The 15,391-nt window shown below is 45.2% G+C and overlaps 1 protein-coding gene across 2 annotated transcripts in view; it reads left to right on the forward strand.

The window, feature by feature from the left end:
- The window catches only part of PIGL (phosphatidylinositol glycan anchor biosynthesis class L), a 65,377-nt gene extending 58,066 nt beyond the window's left edge, over window positions 1-7,311 (forward strand). Inside the window, exons 6-7 of one of the 2 annotated variants that reach the window (XM_047709202.1) lie at window positions 1,006-1,139; window positions 5,696-7,310. In XM_047709202.1, the coding sequence (XP_047565158.1) occupies window positions 1,006-1,139; window positions 5,696-5,794 (233 nt within the window). In that variant the 3' untranslated portion in view covers window positions 5,795-7,310. Of the gene's footprint in view, window positions 1-1,005; window positions 1,140-5,695 lie in introns of both variants that reach the window. The other variant, XM_047709203.1, reaches the window with a different exon arrangement.
- Window positions 7,312-15,391: the final 8,080 nt, after the last annotated feature.

The following is a 15,391-nucleotide window of genomic DNA, read 5'->3' on the forward strand; positions in this document are numbered from 1 at the left end:
GCAGAAAAGAACAAATTCTCCCTTCTTCTATCTATTCTTCTATTCAGGCCCTTGGTGAATGGGACCATGCCCACCCTCACTGGGGGGAGGGCTATCTGCTTTCCTGAGTCCACTGATTTAAATGTTAGTCTCATCCACAAATACCCTCCCAGGCACACCCAGAAGTAATCAGCCAAATATCTGGGTAGCCTGTGACCCAGTTGAGTTGACACATGAAATTAACCATGACCCCAGGCCTTGCCCACTCATCTGTCTAGCTTTCTTCCCAGGTGGGTCTTTTCTCACCTCCAATGTTCTTTCAGTCTGTCCATCTAAACTCCCATCCCAGCCCCCATCACTTAGCCAGGGTGCAAACAGCTGATGAGTGTTTGAGGGGTTCACCTACTTGAAAGGTGTTTGACCCCACTTAGCCATTTACTGTGTGACACTGAGGCTTAACCTCTCTAGGCCAGTTTCTGGTCTGTCGGTGGGAATAGGAGACATCCCTCAGGAGCAACAAGAAGATGACGCAAGTGAGAACACAGTCGGGTATGCTCTTTCTGAGTGGGCTGATACCAGCCCTGTGAGAGAGGTTTCCACATTGTCAACACCACTTTACAGATGAGAAAACTGAGTCTCAGAGAGCAGAAGGCACTTTCCCAAGTCTGTCAGGTCTTGAGCGTCAGAGCAGGAGCTAGGTCTCTTGCCTCCCAATCCCAAAATTCTGGTCTTTATCGCCTTTCCCTTGGCCTTAAAGTAGCCAGTTTCCAACCTCTAGCAACCACCTTAATCTTGCTAGGGCTTGAGTAGAGGGCTGCCGGCCAGATGTTCTGTGGTCCTTTCACTCTTCCTGTCTGTAAGAACGATGGGCAAAGAGCACCTTTGGTGCTACCAAGATATCTGGCTACTCTGTGGCCATGGTTTTGCCCTGCCCTGAACCCCAAAGGAGGAGTAGGGTGCTCAGGTGAAATCTGCCTGGAAGCAACAAGACTCTTTACTTCTCCCCTCTCCGCCTCCCCCATCCAGGGTGCTCGGTGCTCACGCTTCAGTCAGTGAATGTGTTGCGCAAGTACATCTCCCTTCTGGACCTGCCCTTTTCTCTGCTTCATACCCGGGATGTCCTCTTCGTGCTCACCAGCAAAGAAGTGGCACAGGCCAAGGTGAGGATTGTGAATTCCCCGACACCCTCCCTCCAGATCTCTGTCCCAGACCCCCTGGACCCCCACGACCCCTAAGCGAATACCTTCCGTAGTGGCTTAGCATCTGAGTGTCAGGACTATCCAGCTAGACCTTGGCAGTCATAGCTTCTCAGGGACTTTTGCCCTTTTTTCTGATCATAAACGTAATACATGATTTTTAAAAGTAAAAATACAATGCTCGTTGTAGAACATCTAGAAATACTTTATATAAAAGCATCAAGAAGAAAATAAAGATAATCAATAAAAATTACCCTGAATGCTACCACTCAGAGAAAATCATTGCTAACATATATATATTTTTTAATGGGATTACACAGTGCCTACTATTTAAAACCTGTCCTAACAACATTATGACGATTTTCTTCTATGTCATTATACATTAGAATTGTTATGGGTGCCTGCATTCCACTGTAAGGATGTACAGAGAGGAACTCAGACCTGGCAGGAGCCTCTGTAAAGAGCCAATAGGATAGATCACCAGAGGCTTATTTACCTGCTGAGGAAATGTCAGGCCCAGCAAAGGCCTCATAGTGAAAACTCTTAGCTGTCCAAGGGGCGGGTGATTCTGAAAACCACGGAGTTAGGGAGTTAAGGAGAATTGATCCAATCTGCCTCCAGGTGTGACTAGAGTGTGACTATATATTATATATAATGTATTATATATATATATATATATATATCATTATGTATTATATATACAATATATAATTATATATTGTATATATACAATTTATATATATGCAATATATTAAATACATACATACAAAATATACATTTTATATGTATATGAAATTATATATATACAATATATACATATAATACATTATATATATAATATAGTGTGACTATATATTATAGATAATATTTGTATAATATATGTAATTATAGTTAAAGTTTTATTATTATTATTATTTTGCTTAGCTTTATTTTCTGAACGGTCTGTGATACACATTTATACCTACTACGAGGCACTTTGCTAGATACTGAGAATGCAACACTGACCAGAAACATGAATTCTCCTTTGTTTTATTTGATAGTTCCTTACTTTCTGTCTTTATTTATGTCCTTCTACTTTATTCAGATTTTACACTGTTTTTTCTTTTTTTTAATATCTTGGACTGAAAAGGTTAGCTTTTTTCCCCATTTTCAATCTTTTTTTAAAAATACACTTTAATACTATTAATTTCCCTTGAAGTATTTCTTTAGCTGCACCTGACAAGTTTTGATACACACTTCTACTGTCACTCAGTTATAAGTAACTTACAGTTTCCATTTTGAGTTCCTCTTTAATACATGAGGCTTTTAAGGGTGTATTTTCGAGTTTACAAATGCGTGCGTGCGTGTGTGTGTGTGTATGTACCATCAGTCCTCATTATCCACAGGTTCCATCTTTGCAAATGCGCCTACGTGCTAAAATCTACTCGTAACCCCAAAATTAATATGGGGCTTTTGTGGTCATTTGTGGACATGCGTATCTGCAGGGCAGTGAAGTTTTAAGTTGCCACCAATGCACACACCCAGGTTCCCCGCTGAGGTTGAACAAGGTGACCCTCTGCCTTCTTGTTTCAGCTCTGCAAACAAGTATCCTCTCTTAGTATTTTTGGTGACACATTGTTCTCATTTTTGTGCTTTTTGTTGGTGATTTTACTGTTTTAAATGTCTTCTGAGTAAGCCATTCAAGTGCTGTCTAATGATTCTAAGGGCGGAAAAGCTGTGATACCTCTTATAGAGAAAGGAGGTGAGTTAGATAAGGTTCATTCATGCATGAGTTACAGCCCTATTGGCTGTGAATTCGGTGAATGAATTGATAACATAATATTAAAAAGGCATCTTTAGGGGCGCCTGGGTGGCTCAGTGGGTTAAGCCGCTGCCTTCGGCTCAGGTCATGATCTCAGGGTCCTGGGATCGAGTCCCACATCGGGCTCTCTGCTCAGCGGGAAGCCTGCTTCCCTCTCTCTCTCTCTCTGCCTGCCTCTCCGTCTACTTGTGATCTCTCTCTGTCAAATAAATAAATAAAATCTTAAAAATAAATAAATAAATAAAAAATAAATAAATAAAAAGGCATCTTTAAACAGAAACCCACATAAAACAAGGTTATGTACTGATCAGTTGATGAAAATATTGAGACCAGAGGCTCTCAGGAACCAAAACCATTATTTCCCGTAGGAACAATGATACGGTATTGACTAATTCAAGTGTTTGCAGTAACTTTATAGAAGGTAGCTACCAGAACACAAATTATCCTGTAGCCTTTTTATTGTTGATTTAGAATTGAATTGCTTCCTGGTCACTACATGTGGCTTGTGTCATACTGGTTTTTTAAAAACTTATTGAGAATTCCTTAGTGAATTAGCTACTTTATGATCAGTTTTTGTAAATATTAACGTGTTATCTAAAAAGAATGTGTGTGCTCTGTGGTTTTTGTTTGAGATGCTAGATATAACCACCAGAGCTTAGTACATGTATCAGTCACAACTTGTGTATTCTAACCACTTTTTAACTTTTTTTTAAACTATCTTTTTAAGATTTTATTTATTTAATAGAGAAAGAGACTGAGAGAGAGCCTGAGCAGTGGGAGGGGCAGAGGGAGAAGCAGACTCCGCACTGTGCAGGGAGCCTGATGCAGGACTTGATCCCAGGACCCTGAGATCATGACCTGGGATGCTTAACTGACTGAGCCACCCAGGGGTCCCGTGTTAAGAAATTTATGAGCAAGAATGTTAGTATAATTTATGATAGTCAAAAAGGGAACTCATAGGGATGCCTGGGTGGCTCAGTGGGTTAAGCCTCTGCCTTCGGCTCAGGTCATGGTCTCAGGGTCCTGGGATCGAGCCCCACATTGGGCTCTCTGCTCAGCAGGGAGCCTGCTTCCCTTCCTCTCTCTCTGCCTGCCTCTCTGCCTACTTGTGATCTCTGTCTGTCAAATAAATAAATAAAATCTTTAAAAAAAAAAGGAAAAAAAAGGGAACTAATATTTAGCAGATGAATTGATGGTAGTACTGGATAACCTGCAAAATCATATCTTTGAAGGAAATGTAGTGGAAATGCTCCAAAAAGGAGGGGAGGTATAGAAAAAAATTTGATGTTTTGTATTCCCTTGGAAAAGTAATAGAAAAACAGTTTGTAAGAAAACAAATGGACAGTAAGTGCCTATTGTATTGAATGGGTACTGAAAAGCCATTGAAACATTAGGGAACCCAAAAATTAGACCACTGTGGGCAGGATGATTTGGGAGACTCATGTGACTTGGTAGCTGCTAAAAACAGACAAGTTAAGTGTGTCTGGGCTACAAAGTTCATCCCTTCTCTCAATGTTTTTTTTTTTTTTTTTAAGATTTTATTTATTTGTTTGACAGACAGAGATCACAAGTAGACAGAGAGGCAGGCAGAGAGAGGGGGAAAGCAGGCTCCCTGCTGACCAGAGAGCCCGATGTGGGGCTCGATCCCAGGACCCTAAGACCATGACCTGAGCTGAAGGCAGAGGCTTAACCCACTAAGCCACCCAGGCACCCCTCTCTCAATGTTTTTCTAAAATAAACATTTTGGGGACACCTGGGTGGTTTGGTTGGTTGGGCATCTGCCTTCGGCTTGGGTGGTGATCCCGGGGTCCTGGGATCAAGTCCCACTTTGGGCTCCCTGCTCAGTGGGGAGTCTGCTCCCTCTCCCTCTGCCACTCCCCGTGCTTGTGTTCTCTCTCTGACAAATAAATAAAATCATAAAAAAAATAAAAATAAAATGAGTTCTTTACATAAAGGTCTTCAATGATAGTAACTCAGAGAGGCAGTTGACTTTTGGTACTTAGAGAAAAGCAGGCAGGAAATATTTATATATGTTATATCTAGTTTCATATATATATTTATATACATATATAAATATATATTATCTATAATAAATATATATAAATATATATGCATTTCATATATATTTATATATGTTATATCTAGTTTCATCAGTCGCTATGATCTGTGGTTTAAAACTGAACTACTCTAGGTCTAAATAACAAGATAATACACATTTTGGCAAGGAGAACCCCACACCCATGGGTACACTTTGGCGTGAATGTGTCTCTGTGCCTTCTAGTTTCTTCTCTTCCTCTTTCTTCCAGCTTCCGTAATTCAGAGGAGCGTGAGCACAATAATGTAGCTCACTTCCCATAAAACCTCCTCGTACATTTGATCTATACGATGTAGGGGAGCAAAGAAATTAAGAATGTGGGCTTCAGGGTCATTCACGTGGCTCTGGCTTCAGATGCCAGCTGTGTTGTCTAAGCTGAGGTGATGCATGGAGACTGCCCACACGCTGTGGCCGCCATTACTACCCTGTGAGTTTATCACTGGGTTGTCGGTAGGAGGTGGGACAGGGGAGGCAGTGATGGGAGGCCCATCCAGAGAGCTTCGCTCGTCCCAGGGAGAAGCCAGAATAGGCTACAGCACGAGCTGAGCTCGTGGGAAGAAGCAGTTCAGGTGAGGAAAGAGGGAGTGAAACAGTTCCATGACCAGGCCTCTCTGCTTCTCCTAGAGAGCCATGTCCTGCCACCGCAGCCAGCTGCTCTGGTTCCGCCGCCTCTACGTGCTCTTCTCCAGGTACATGAGAATCAACTCCCTGCACTTCCTCTGAAGCCTGGAGGGGTCTTCAGGCTAAGGAACACAGGGAGAAGCAAAGACCAGAACGCCTGGGCCCGGGCCTTGAGCTGGTGGATCAGCCTGAACTGAAGGAGAACCCCATGGCGGGAGCCTTCCAGAGCTCTGCGGGTCCCCGCTGAGAAGCTCTAACTCGAGGGGGGCCGTGTAGGCCAATGGGTGGTCCCAACATCAGCTTCTTCCTCTGAGGAGAAAGCCCCACAGCAGCCCAAACCGAACCAACCCCAGGATACCAGTAGCTACCCTGACAGCTTCTCAAGTTCTTCTGGAAAACACGCTACATAATGGCACCATGTCAGTCAGGCATCTACCACAGAGCCTGCTGTGATGATAAATGCTCCGAAAAGTGCTCCCAGATCACTTCTCAGAGGCCATGAGGCAGAATTTTTATGTTGTTTCCAAAACAGCCTCACCAAGCACACACACGAGCAGCCCCTATAGAGAGTGAGTTCAGCCATTATTACTTTGATTCACATCGTGGCCTCTGTATCAAGTTTGAGTCCCGAGGAAGCTTCTCTACTTAACCTCACAGTCGTTAAACCGACTGGGGCTCCAGAAGGCCAGAGGCCGACCACGACGCCCACCATTTCCTGCTCAGACTATTACGATGTGGACCTGCCTGGAAGGAGCGTCCAGTCAAATATCTCAGCTCCCAGTCTTTTGAGGGAAGGAGGAAACAGGAAGACAAATCAGGAACTCTTGTGTGTTGTTGGTTTTTTTTTTAACCCTCAACCAAAACTAAACAAAACCAAAATGCTGATATCGTAAAATTGTGCTACAGACAAAAGCAGTCTGAGGGGTCTGGCTTGGAAACTACTCCCACGGCCCAGCCAACGGTCCAGGGAAGTGGCCCGAGGCTGGGAAGCTTAGGGGTCAAGGGCACAGGCTCCGCATACTGCTGTGAGGCCAGATTTAGCAACAGCGTAATCACAGACAAGGTGTTTAACCTTTGTCTGACTCAGTTGTCTCGTGTGCAAAAGGGAGCGCGGTCACGGTACCAACCTCAGAGGAGACTAAGCCTGGTGGGCACCCAGGAAAGGGTCTGGCGCACAGTCAGGGCCCAGGAAAGGTGAGTCACTGGTGTTCGGAGATGCATAAGCAGCCCTAACGCAGAGGGACTCGCAGGAGTTGAAGTCCTGACACAAAAAGGACCTTGGTGCACATTGTCCAGGGGTATCCTTTCTGGCTCTTGGCGGAAAGCCTGCACTGCTGTCTCCATAGCAACAGGTTACAGACCTGCTCTCTTGATGCCTCCTATGGGCCAAATGGTACTAAGCCAGAGAATAGGCCCTAAAACAGGAGTCTGAAATGCAAATCTGGTTATGTTATCTGTCTACTTAAAATCTGTCAGTGGCTCCTAATAGCCTCCTTAGAAACTGTGAGAAAAAATCAGCCACTGATGCTAGATGGTGGGGGGGTGGGGGCAGGGGACAAGCTGCCTCCTGTCCTACTTCTGATAAGACAGGCCCTGGGCCACTGGGGTGCCTGGCTGGCTCGGTTGGTAGAGCATGGGACTCTTGATCTTTTTTTTTTTTAAAGATTTTATTTATTTATTTGAGAGAGAGAGATCACAAGTAGGCAGAGAGGCAGGCAGAGAGAGGGGGAAAGCAGGCTCCCCGCTGAGCAGAGAACCCTATGCGGGGCTCGATCCCAGGACCCCGAGATCATGACCTGAGCCGAAGGCAGAGGCTTTAACCCACTGAGCCACCCAGGCGCCCTGGGACTCTTGATCTTGGGGTGTCTTGAGTTCAAGCCCCATGTTGGATGTAGAGCTTGCTTTTTTTTAAAGAAAGGTAATTGCTAATTAGTAAGGTCATCTTTCTAAAATGAACATTTATAATTTTAAAGGATTTTTATTGTTGTTCATTAATAGTTTTGATGTGATTATATGCTTTTTATATAATGTAAAGCTAAAAAAAATATATGTATAGCCAGGGGCGTCGGGGTGGCTCAGTCAGTTAAACATCTGACTTCAGCTCAGGTCATGATCTCAGGGTCCTGGGATCAAGTCACACATGGAGTCCCACATCAGGCTTCCCCTGCTCTGGGCTCCCCCTGCTCTGCAGGGAGCCTGCTTCTCTCTCTCCCTCTGCCACTCCCCCTGCTTGTGCTCTCTCTGTCAAATAAATAAAATCTTAAAAAAAAAAAAAGGAAATGCAACCCTTTGTGGGGAAAAATACGTATATGTCTACACATCCAATTGAGTGTAAATAAATGGGATATTTCTGGTAACAGTGCTTCTCTGAAAAAGGAAATTGAGTGGAAGGAGGGGAAAGAAGACCTTTTTTTTGTTCCTTTTGAATTTTATACCATGCATGTATATTCTCTATTCAAAAATACTCTAAAATATTAGAGGTTAGGAAGTTCTGTAGAATCATCAACAGTCACTGCTTCTGAGTGGTGGGACTAGAGTTATTTTTGGCTTTTGTTTTACTGCCCAGGCGGGTATTTCTTTGTAAATAAATTGAGGAAAAGTTTAGGTGGAAATGAAAACAAACTAACATCTTTATTTCCTGGTGCCTGGGGCTTGATTCTGGTCCCTGTTGCTGGAGTGCAAGCTCCCCCTCCCTGGCACCCTCCATCCCAACACCCTCCCCTTGGGGTTCCCAATGGGAACAGAGCTAGGTTCTCTGTGGTGCCTGGAGAGAGCACTGGACAGCTGCACGGGAGGGAAGGATGCCCCTCAAAGCCACCCTGGAGTAGGATCTGCGCTCAGGTTAGGGGAAGGTGCTCTCCGTGGGCAGCGTAGCCCTGGAGACACCTGGTAAGTATGCCTCTGTGCCAGTTGTCAGAAAGCAGCCCTTCCCCCAGGCAGACATAGGCCCTCACCAGAGCACAACTTGGTGAGAGCAGCAGGGAGTACCAGCTCCGCCCCCGCGCCGTGTACTTGTATAGTTAACAACCTGCAAAACTGTACAACAGCCCTGAAGCCTAGAGCGAAGATCAGATGTGATTTCTTCAAGGAGCCAGACAAGAAAAGAAGGAAGGAAGCAGAGGGGAGGGGGGGAGGCAGACGAGGAGGGAACGAAGGGGCCAACCACATACACACACACACACACACACACACACACACACACACACACACACACTTGACTAAAAATTCACCAGGAAGCGGGCTGTCTCTACTTGCCCAGAGTCCTGGGAGGCGAATGTGGTTCAGAGGGGCCTGGTGGTTTGCCAGTTCTCAGCCCAGGGCGAGAAGAGCAGAAATCGCCTGGCCTCCCACCACTCCTTGCTTTGCTGAGGTTCAAGACCAAAGGTGAGTAGACCCAGTCCCCAAGGGCAACTCTCTTCCAAAGGGGCTCCCAGGGAAAGGAAGTCCCACCTGCCGAGGGCAGCTCTCTCCGAAGGAACAGTTAATGGGAGACTTCATCAAAAACGAGTGGCGCCTGGGTGGCTCAGTGGGTTAAGCCTCTGCCTTGGGCTCAGGTCATGATCCCGGGGTCCTGGGATCGAGCTCCGCATCAGGCTCTCTGCTTAGCAGGGAGCCTGCTTCCTCCTCTCTCTCTGCCTGCCTCTCTGCCTATTTGTGATCTCTGTCTGTCAAATTAATAAATTTTTTAAAAATCTTAAAAAAAAAACACACACAATAACAACAATGAACGCTCAGGTCCTGGTCCAAACAAAAAAGAATGTTTTTCAGGAGAGGCCAAATCAGAATCTGGACTATCAAGCAGAAGACATATCTCAGAACCCAGAGGGCATTTCGCTTGGAAATGGAAATCGTGATGGAAAAAGGACTTGAAAAATACATCAAAGGGAAAAAAAAAAAAGTCCAGGAGACCTAACATGTGAATAATGGGAGTTCCAGAAGCAGAAATAGTTACAGATGAGGGATAATACAGGGGAATTTACATCATCTGAAAGAGACTTGAGTCAGTGCATCAGAAGGGTGCACCATATTCTAGCCCGCTGTGATTTTTTTAAAAAGATACACACGGGGGCGCCTGGGTAGCTCAGTCTGTTGAACTGGGGGTCCTGGGCTGGATTCCCTGCCAGGCTCCCTGCTCAGCGCGGGTGGGGGGGTCTGCTTCGCCCTCTGCCCCTCCCCCACCCCCGCTGGTGCTCTCGCTCTTCTGTCAAACAAGTAAAATCTTTAAACAATAATAAAATAAAAAGATGCACACATGTGCTGCAAAATCCTACATTTCAAGTGAGGAGAGGATAAAAATATTGCAAAGATCTCTGGGTCCAAGGGGACGCTCTGGAAGAGAAGCATCTCGAAGACATAGACAAGTCCGGGGCTCCTGCGGGACAGCAAAGGTCACCACCTGCAGCCCTGAACAGTGTAGAATCCCAATTAAGGAAGGAGAAAAGAGGAAATGAAGAGAAACTTACAAGCTTACAAGCCTGCGAAACTTTTTAAAAAAAGGAAGACAGGAAACAAAGCATAAAATGTAACAAATACAATGAATCAAATCAGGTATCAGCTACTTCAAAAAAAAAATTTTTTTTTGAATGGGCTAATTTCCCTACCAAAACAGAGTTAGAAAACAAAATCTAGCAGCTAGAAGTGACAAAGAGGCTAAAAATAAAAGGTGAGTCACCTACCAAATACCAGGCAAAGGCACCCAAAAACAGTGACAACACACAGCCAAGCATCTAAAAGCCTTAAACCTTGAACAATGGGGGATATTTTAGACCCAGTACCAGCTTCACTCCAGGAGAGGATAGGCAGTAAATATCACAGCAGCCAGATACTTGCAACAAACTCCCTCAAAAATCCAAGTTCTTTGCTTGATTTTTTTTTTAAAAAAAGATTTTATTTAGGGTGCCTGGGTGGCTCAATCCATTAAGCGTCTGCCTTCCACTCAGGTCGTGATCCCAGGGACCTGGGATGGAGCCCCGCCTCAGGCTTCCTGCTCAGTGGGGAGCCTGCTTCTCCCTCTGCCTGCTGTTCCCCCTGCTAGTGCTTGCTCTCGCTGTTAAATAAAATCTTTTAAAAAACAAAAATAAAGACTTTATTTATTTATTTGAGAGAGAGAACACAAGTGGAGGGGGGGAGAGCAGAGGGAGAGGAAGAAGCAGGCTCCTCACCCAGCAAGAAGCTGGACGTGGGGCTCTATCCCAGGACCCTGCGATCATGACCTGAGCCAAAGGCAGACGCTTGACGACTAAGCCACCCAGGCACCCCCCACCCAAGTTCTTTATTTAAAAAACAAAACACAGTAATAATGGAAGGCTCATGTTCTCTTGCTTGCTCTGTCAAGTCAATGAATTAAATCTTTAAAAAAACACACAAATAGCTTTCAATAAGTTTATAAAATGACCCAAAAAACTCTACTTAGAAACCAAAAAACATCCTCCAAAATAACATGCAGATCAAAGAGAAAATTACAAATTATCTAGGAGGTAATAAAAATTACAGTTTGTATGGGACATATGTACTCTTGTTTTTTAAAAGATTGAAATTAGTGAACTATGGGATTCAGTTTAAGGAAATCAACAAGATAAACCAAGCAAAAGTAGCAAGAGGAATTTAATATGGATGAAAGAGAAAACAAATAAAAAGCTAGTGGAAAGGTAAATAAGTTTTCTTTGAAAAACCAAACAAGCCAACACCTGGCAAAGCCAATTCAGAAAAAAAAAAAAAAAAAAAAAGGAAAATGCAAGTGCTATTATTAGGAACAGAATGGATACTGTAGCCACAAAAATGGAAAAGACGGAAAAAATGATAGGAGATGTTAATTCAGGTCCATGGTAACAAAACTGGAAAATCTGCAGGAAATGGATGACTTCCTGGTAAATTTTGGACTACCGCTGAACTCTACCATAATGTCATAAGTAGGGTCCAAGCATTTCAATTCCATAAAATGCAGGTTGCCTCACTGCACGATTAACGAAAAACAGTACTTTTTAGTCTTTCCAGGACTCGGGATCAGGCCACTCAGCACTACATTATCCGGGTTCCTAGGCGGAAGGGAAGGGCACCCGCTTAGCGCGGTAATTGCAAGGCCCTGGGAGGGAGGGGGGATGAGCCAGGCTCTGTGCAGGGTTTGGACCCCAGGGCAGACTGATGGTGGCTGTTTCCTTCCACTGGAAAGTCTCACGCTGTCCCTCGCAGAGTTAAAAAAATGCTGTCCAGCTGAGCAAGTCCCTGAGGTGGTCACGTCCAAATCTCCTTCCATGCTCACACTGCGGTACACCTTGGTCGCCCCACAGCTGAGAACAGGGACTAGGCTGGGGTCACCAAATGGATCATATCCGGTGACAGGACCCCTTATTCATGGAATGGGATAGGACTAAAATGTACTTAAAAAATAAAAAAGAACAGGAGCACCTGGATGGCTCAGTGGGTTAAGCCTCTGCCTTCAGCTCAGGTCATGATCTCAGGGTCCTGGGATCGAGCCCCCCATCGGGCTCTCTGCTCCGCGGGGAGCCTGCTTCCTCCTCTCTCTCCACCTGCCTCTCTGCCTGCTTGTGATCTCTGTCAAATAAATAAATAAAATCTTTTAAAAAAGAGAGAGAGAACAGACCCAATAACCATAGAAAAATTAGAAAGGTAATTATAATAGATTTTTAGAAAAGACTTATTTAGGGGCACCTGGGTGGTTCAGTTGGTTAAGTGTCTGCCTTTGGCTCAGGTCTCAGGGTCCTGGGATCAGACCCCACATCGGGCTCCCTGCTCAGCGGGGAGCCTGCTTCCCCCTCTCTCTCTGCCTGCCTCTCTGCCTACTTGTGATCTCTCTCTGTGTCAAATAAATAAATAAAATCTTTATAAATAAATAAATTTTTATTTGAGAGTTGGGGGAGGGGCGGAAGGAAAGAAATCTCAAGCCTACTGGGTGTTGAGCATGAAGACCTCCACGGGGCTCGATTCCACGACCCTGAGATCATGACCTGAGCCGAAACCAAGAGCCAGATGCTTAACCAACTGAATCACCCTGGCAACATGATAATAGATTTTTTACAAGATTTCGTTACTGTGGTATTTATTATGGTGATCTGGAATCAGTGATCTTTGATGTTACCACTGTAATTATTTGAGGACAACCACAAACCGGGCCTGTATAAGATGGTGAACTTAACTGGTCCACGTTGGGTATGTTCTGAGCGCTCACTGCCTGGCCATTCCTCCATCTCTCACCCTCCCTTTGGCCCTTTCTAGTCCCTGACACACAGCAATATTATAATGAGGCCAATTAATAATCCTACCACAGCCCCTAACTGTTCAAGAGAAAGGAAGAGTCGCATGTCTCTCACTTGAAATCAAAAGCTAGAAATGACTGAGCATCTCAGAAGCTGAGACCGGAGGACAGCTAGGCCTCTTGCACCAGTGAGCCAAGCCATGAATGCAAAAGGAAGGTTCTAGAAGGACATGAGACGGGCTTTACAGGGAAAGCGGGCTCTGATGTGGTCTGGAGACGCCAACCCAGCCCTGACACCCCCTTCAGCCCAAGCCTAACCCAGAGCAAGACCCTGACTCCCTTCAGTTCGGGGAAGGCTGGGAGGTGAGGAAGCGGCGGGAGAGGCCGAAGCTGGCGGAGGCATGTTCGGGAGGACTGAGGAACGGCGTCGTCTGCGTACCACAGACGGGCCGGCTGAAGCAGCACGCGCTGACAGAGAGGCTGCAGCAAGTTCTCCAGAAGATTCCAGACCCTCATCAAGCTAATACTCTACACTAATCAACCACGCTAAGTAACAGACTCTCAACACGGACGAAACCGCTTTCTGTCGGTGGAGACGCCACCCAGGACTGTCACGGCCGGAGAGCAGCCAGTGCCTGGCTTCAGAGAGTCGGAGGTGAGGGCGACTCTCCTGCCCGGGGCTGACGCAGCTGGTGACTTCAAGTGAAGCCGACGCTGCGGGCCATTCCGAGAGCCCCGAGACCCTTAAGAGTTATGCGGAGTCTCCTCTGCCCACGCTCTAGAAAGGGAACAAAGCCTGGATGACAGCACATCTGTTTACAATACGATTTATTGGATTTTTTTTGTCCACTGTTGAGACCTGCTGCTCAGAAAATAGATTCCTTTCAAAATATTACTGCTTCTTGGGTGCCTGGGTGGCTCAGTGGGTTAAGCAACTGCCTTCAGCTCAGGTCATGATCCTGGAGTCCCAGGATTAAGCCCCACATTGGGCTCTCTGTTCAGCAGGGAGTCCGCTTCTCCCTCTGACCTTCTCCCCTCTCATGCTCTCTCTCTCTTTCTCTCACTCTCAAATAAATAAATAAAATCTTTTAAAAAAATATTACTGCTGCTTGACAAGGCACCGGGTCACCCAAGAGCTCCGATGGAGACAGATGGTGAGACTTCCGCTGTGTTCAGGTCTGCTAACACAGCACCCGATCTGCGGCCTGTGCAGCAAGGGCTCATTTCAACTTTCGACTCTTTTTATTTAAGCAATAGACTTCAGGGCGCCTGGGTGGCTCAGTGAGTTAAAGCCTCTGCCTTTGGCTCAGGTTGTGATCCCGGGGTTTTGGGATCGAACCCCGCATCAAGCTCTCTGCTCAGCAGGGAGCCTGCTTCCTCCTCTCTCTCTGCCTGCCTCTCTGCCTACTTGTGATCTCTGTCTGTCAAATAAATAAATAAAATCTTAAAAAAAAAAAAAAGACAGTAAAGCATTTAGAAAATTCCATAAACTGGGGTGCCCTGGCGGCTCCGTCAGCTAAGCCTCCTACTTTTGATTTCAGCTCACGTTGTGATCTCAGGGTCATGGAGTCGAACCCCGCGTCAGGGCATGGAGCCTGCTTAAGATTTTCTCTCCCTCTGTCCCTCACCCCCTCTAAAAAAAAAAAAAAAAGAGAGAGAGAGAAGAGAATATTTCATAAATTTAGTTAATAAAGTAGCAGCAGAGTTTGAGAGGACCAATTCTGACTTTGAAAGAAGTTCTACTGTGGGTAAAATGCCATCCAGCAGCATCGAATGCTACAGAGAAATTGTTCGTGAAAGGTAGAGTCAGGCAACTGATGCAGCAAATTTCACTGTTATCTTAAGAAATTGCCATGGCCACCCCAACCTCCAAAGCCACCAGCCTGATCAGTCAGCAGCCATCAACGTCAAGTTAAGACCCTCCACCAACAAAAAGATGACAACTCACTGAAGCTCAGATGATGGTTAGCATTTTTTAGCAATAAAGAGTTTTTTTGAAAGATTTTATTTATTTATTTCAGACAAAACGTACGAGAAGGGGGAAAGGCAGAGGGAGAAGCAGACTCCCCGCTGAGCAGGGAGCCCGAGGCGGGACTCAATCCTGGGACTCCTGGATCATGACCTGAACCGAAGGCAGACACCATCCAACTGAGCCACCCAAGCTCCTGCAATAAAATATTTTTAATTAAGGTGTGTGCTTCTTTTCAGACATAATGTTAATATACACAGTATAGTGTAAACATAATTTTATACACACTAGGAAACCAAAAAATTCATTTGACTCGTTTTATTGTAGTATTCACTTTATTGTGGCCATCTGGAAACCCACCACCAGTATCTCTGGGGTATGCCTTTACAGATGCAAAAATGTAAAAGAAAATACTGGCCAATTGAATCCAGCAGGACATCAAAAGGAATATTGTTCCATGATGGAGCAGGATATTATTCTAAAATGTCACAATGGTCTCACTTGGGGAAATGCATCA

This window comes from Lutra lutra, chromosome 16 (assembly GCF_902655055.1).
Source record: "Lutra lutra chromosome 16, mLutLut1.2, whole genome shotgun sequence".
NCBI lineage: Eukaryota > Metazoa > Chordata > Mammalia > Carnivora > Mustelidae > Lutra > Lutra lutra.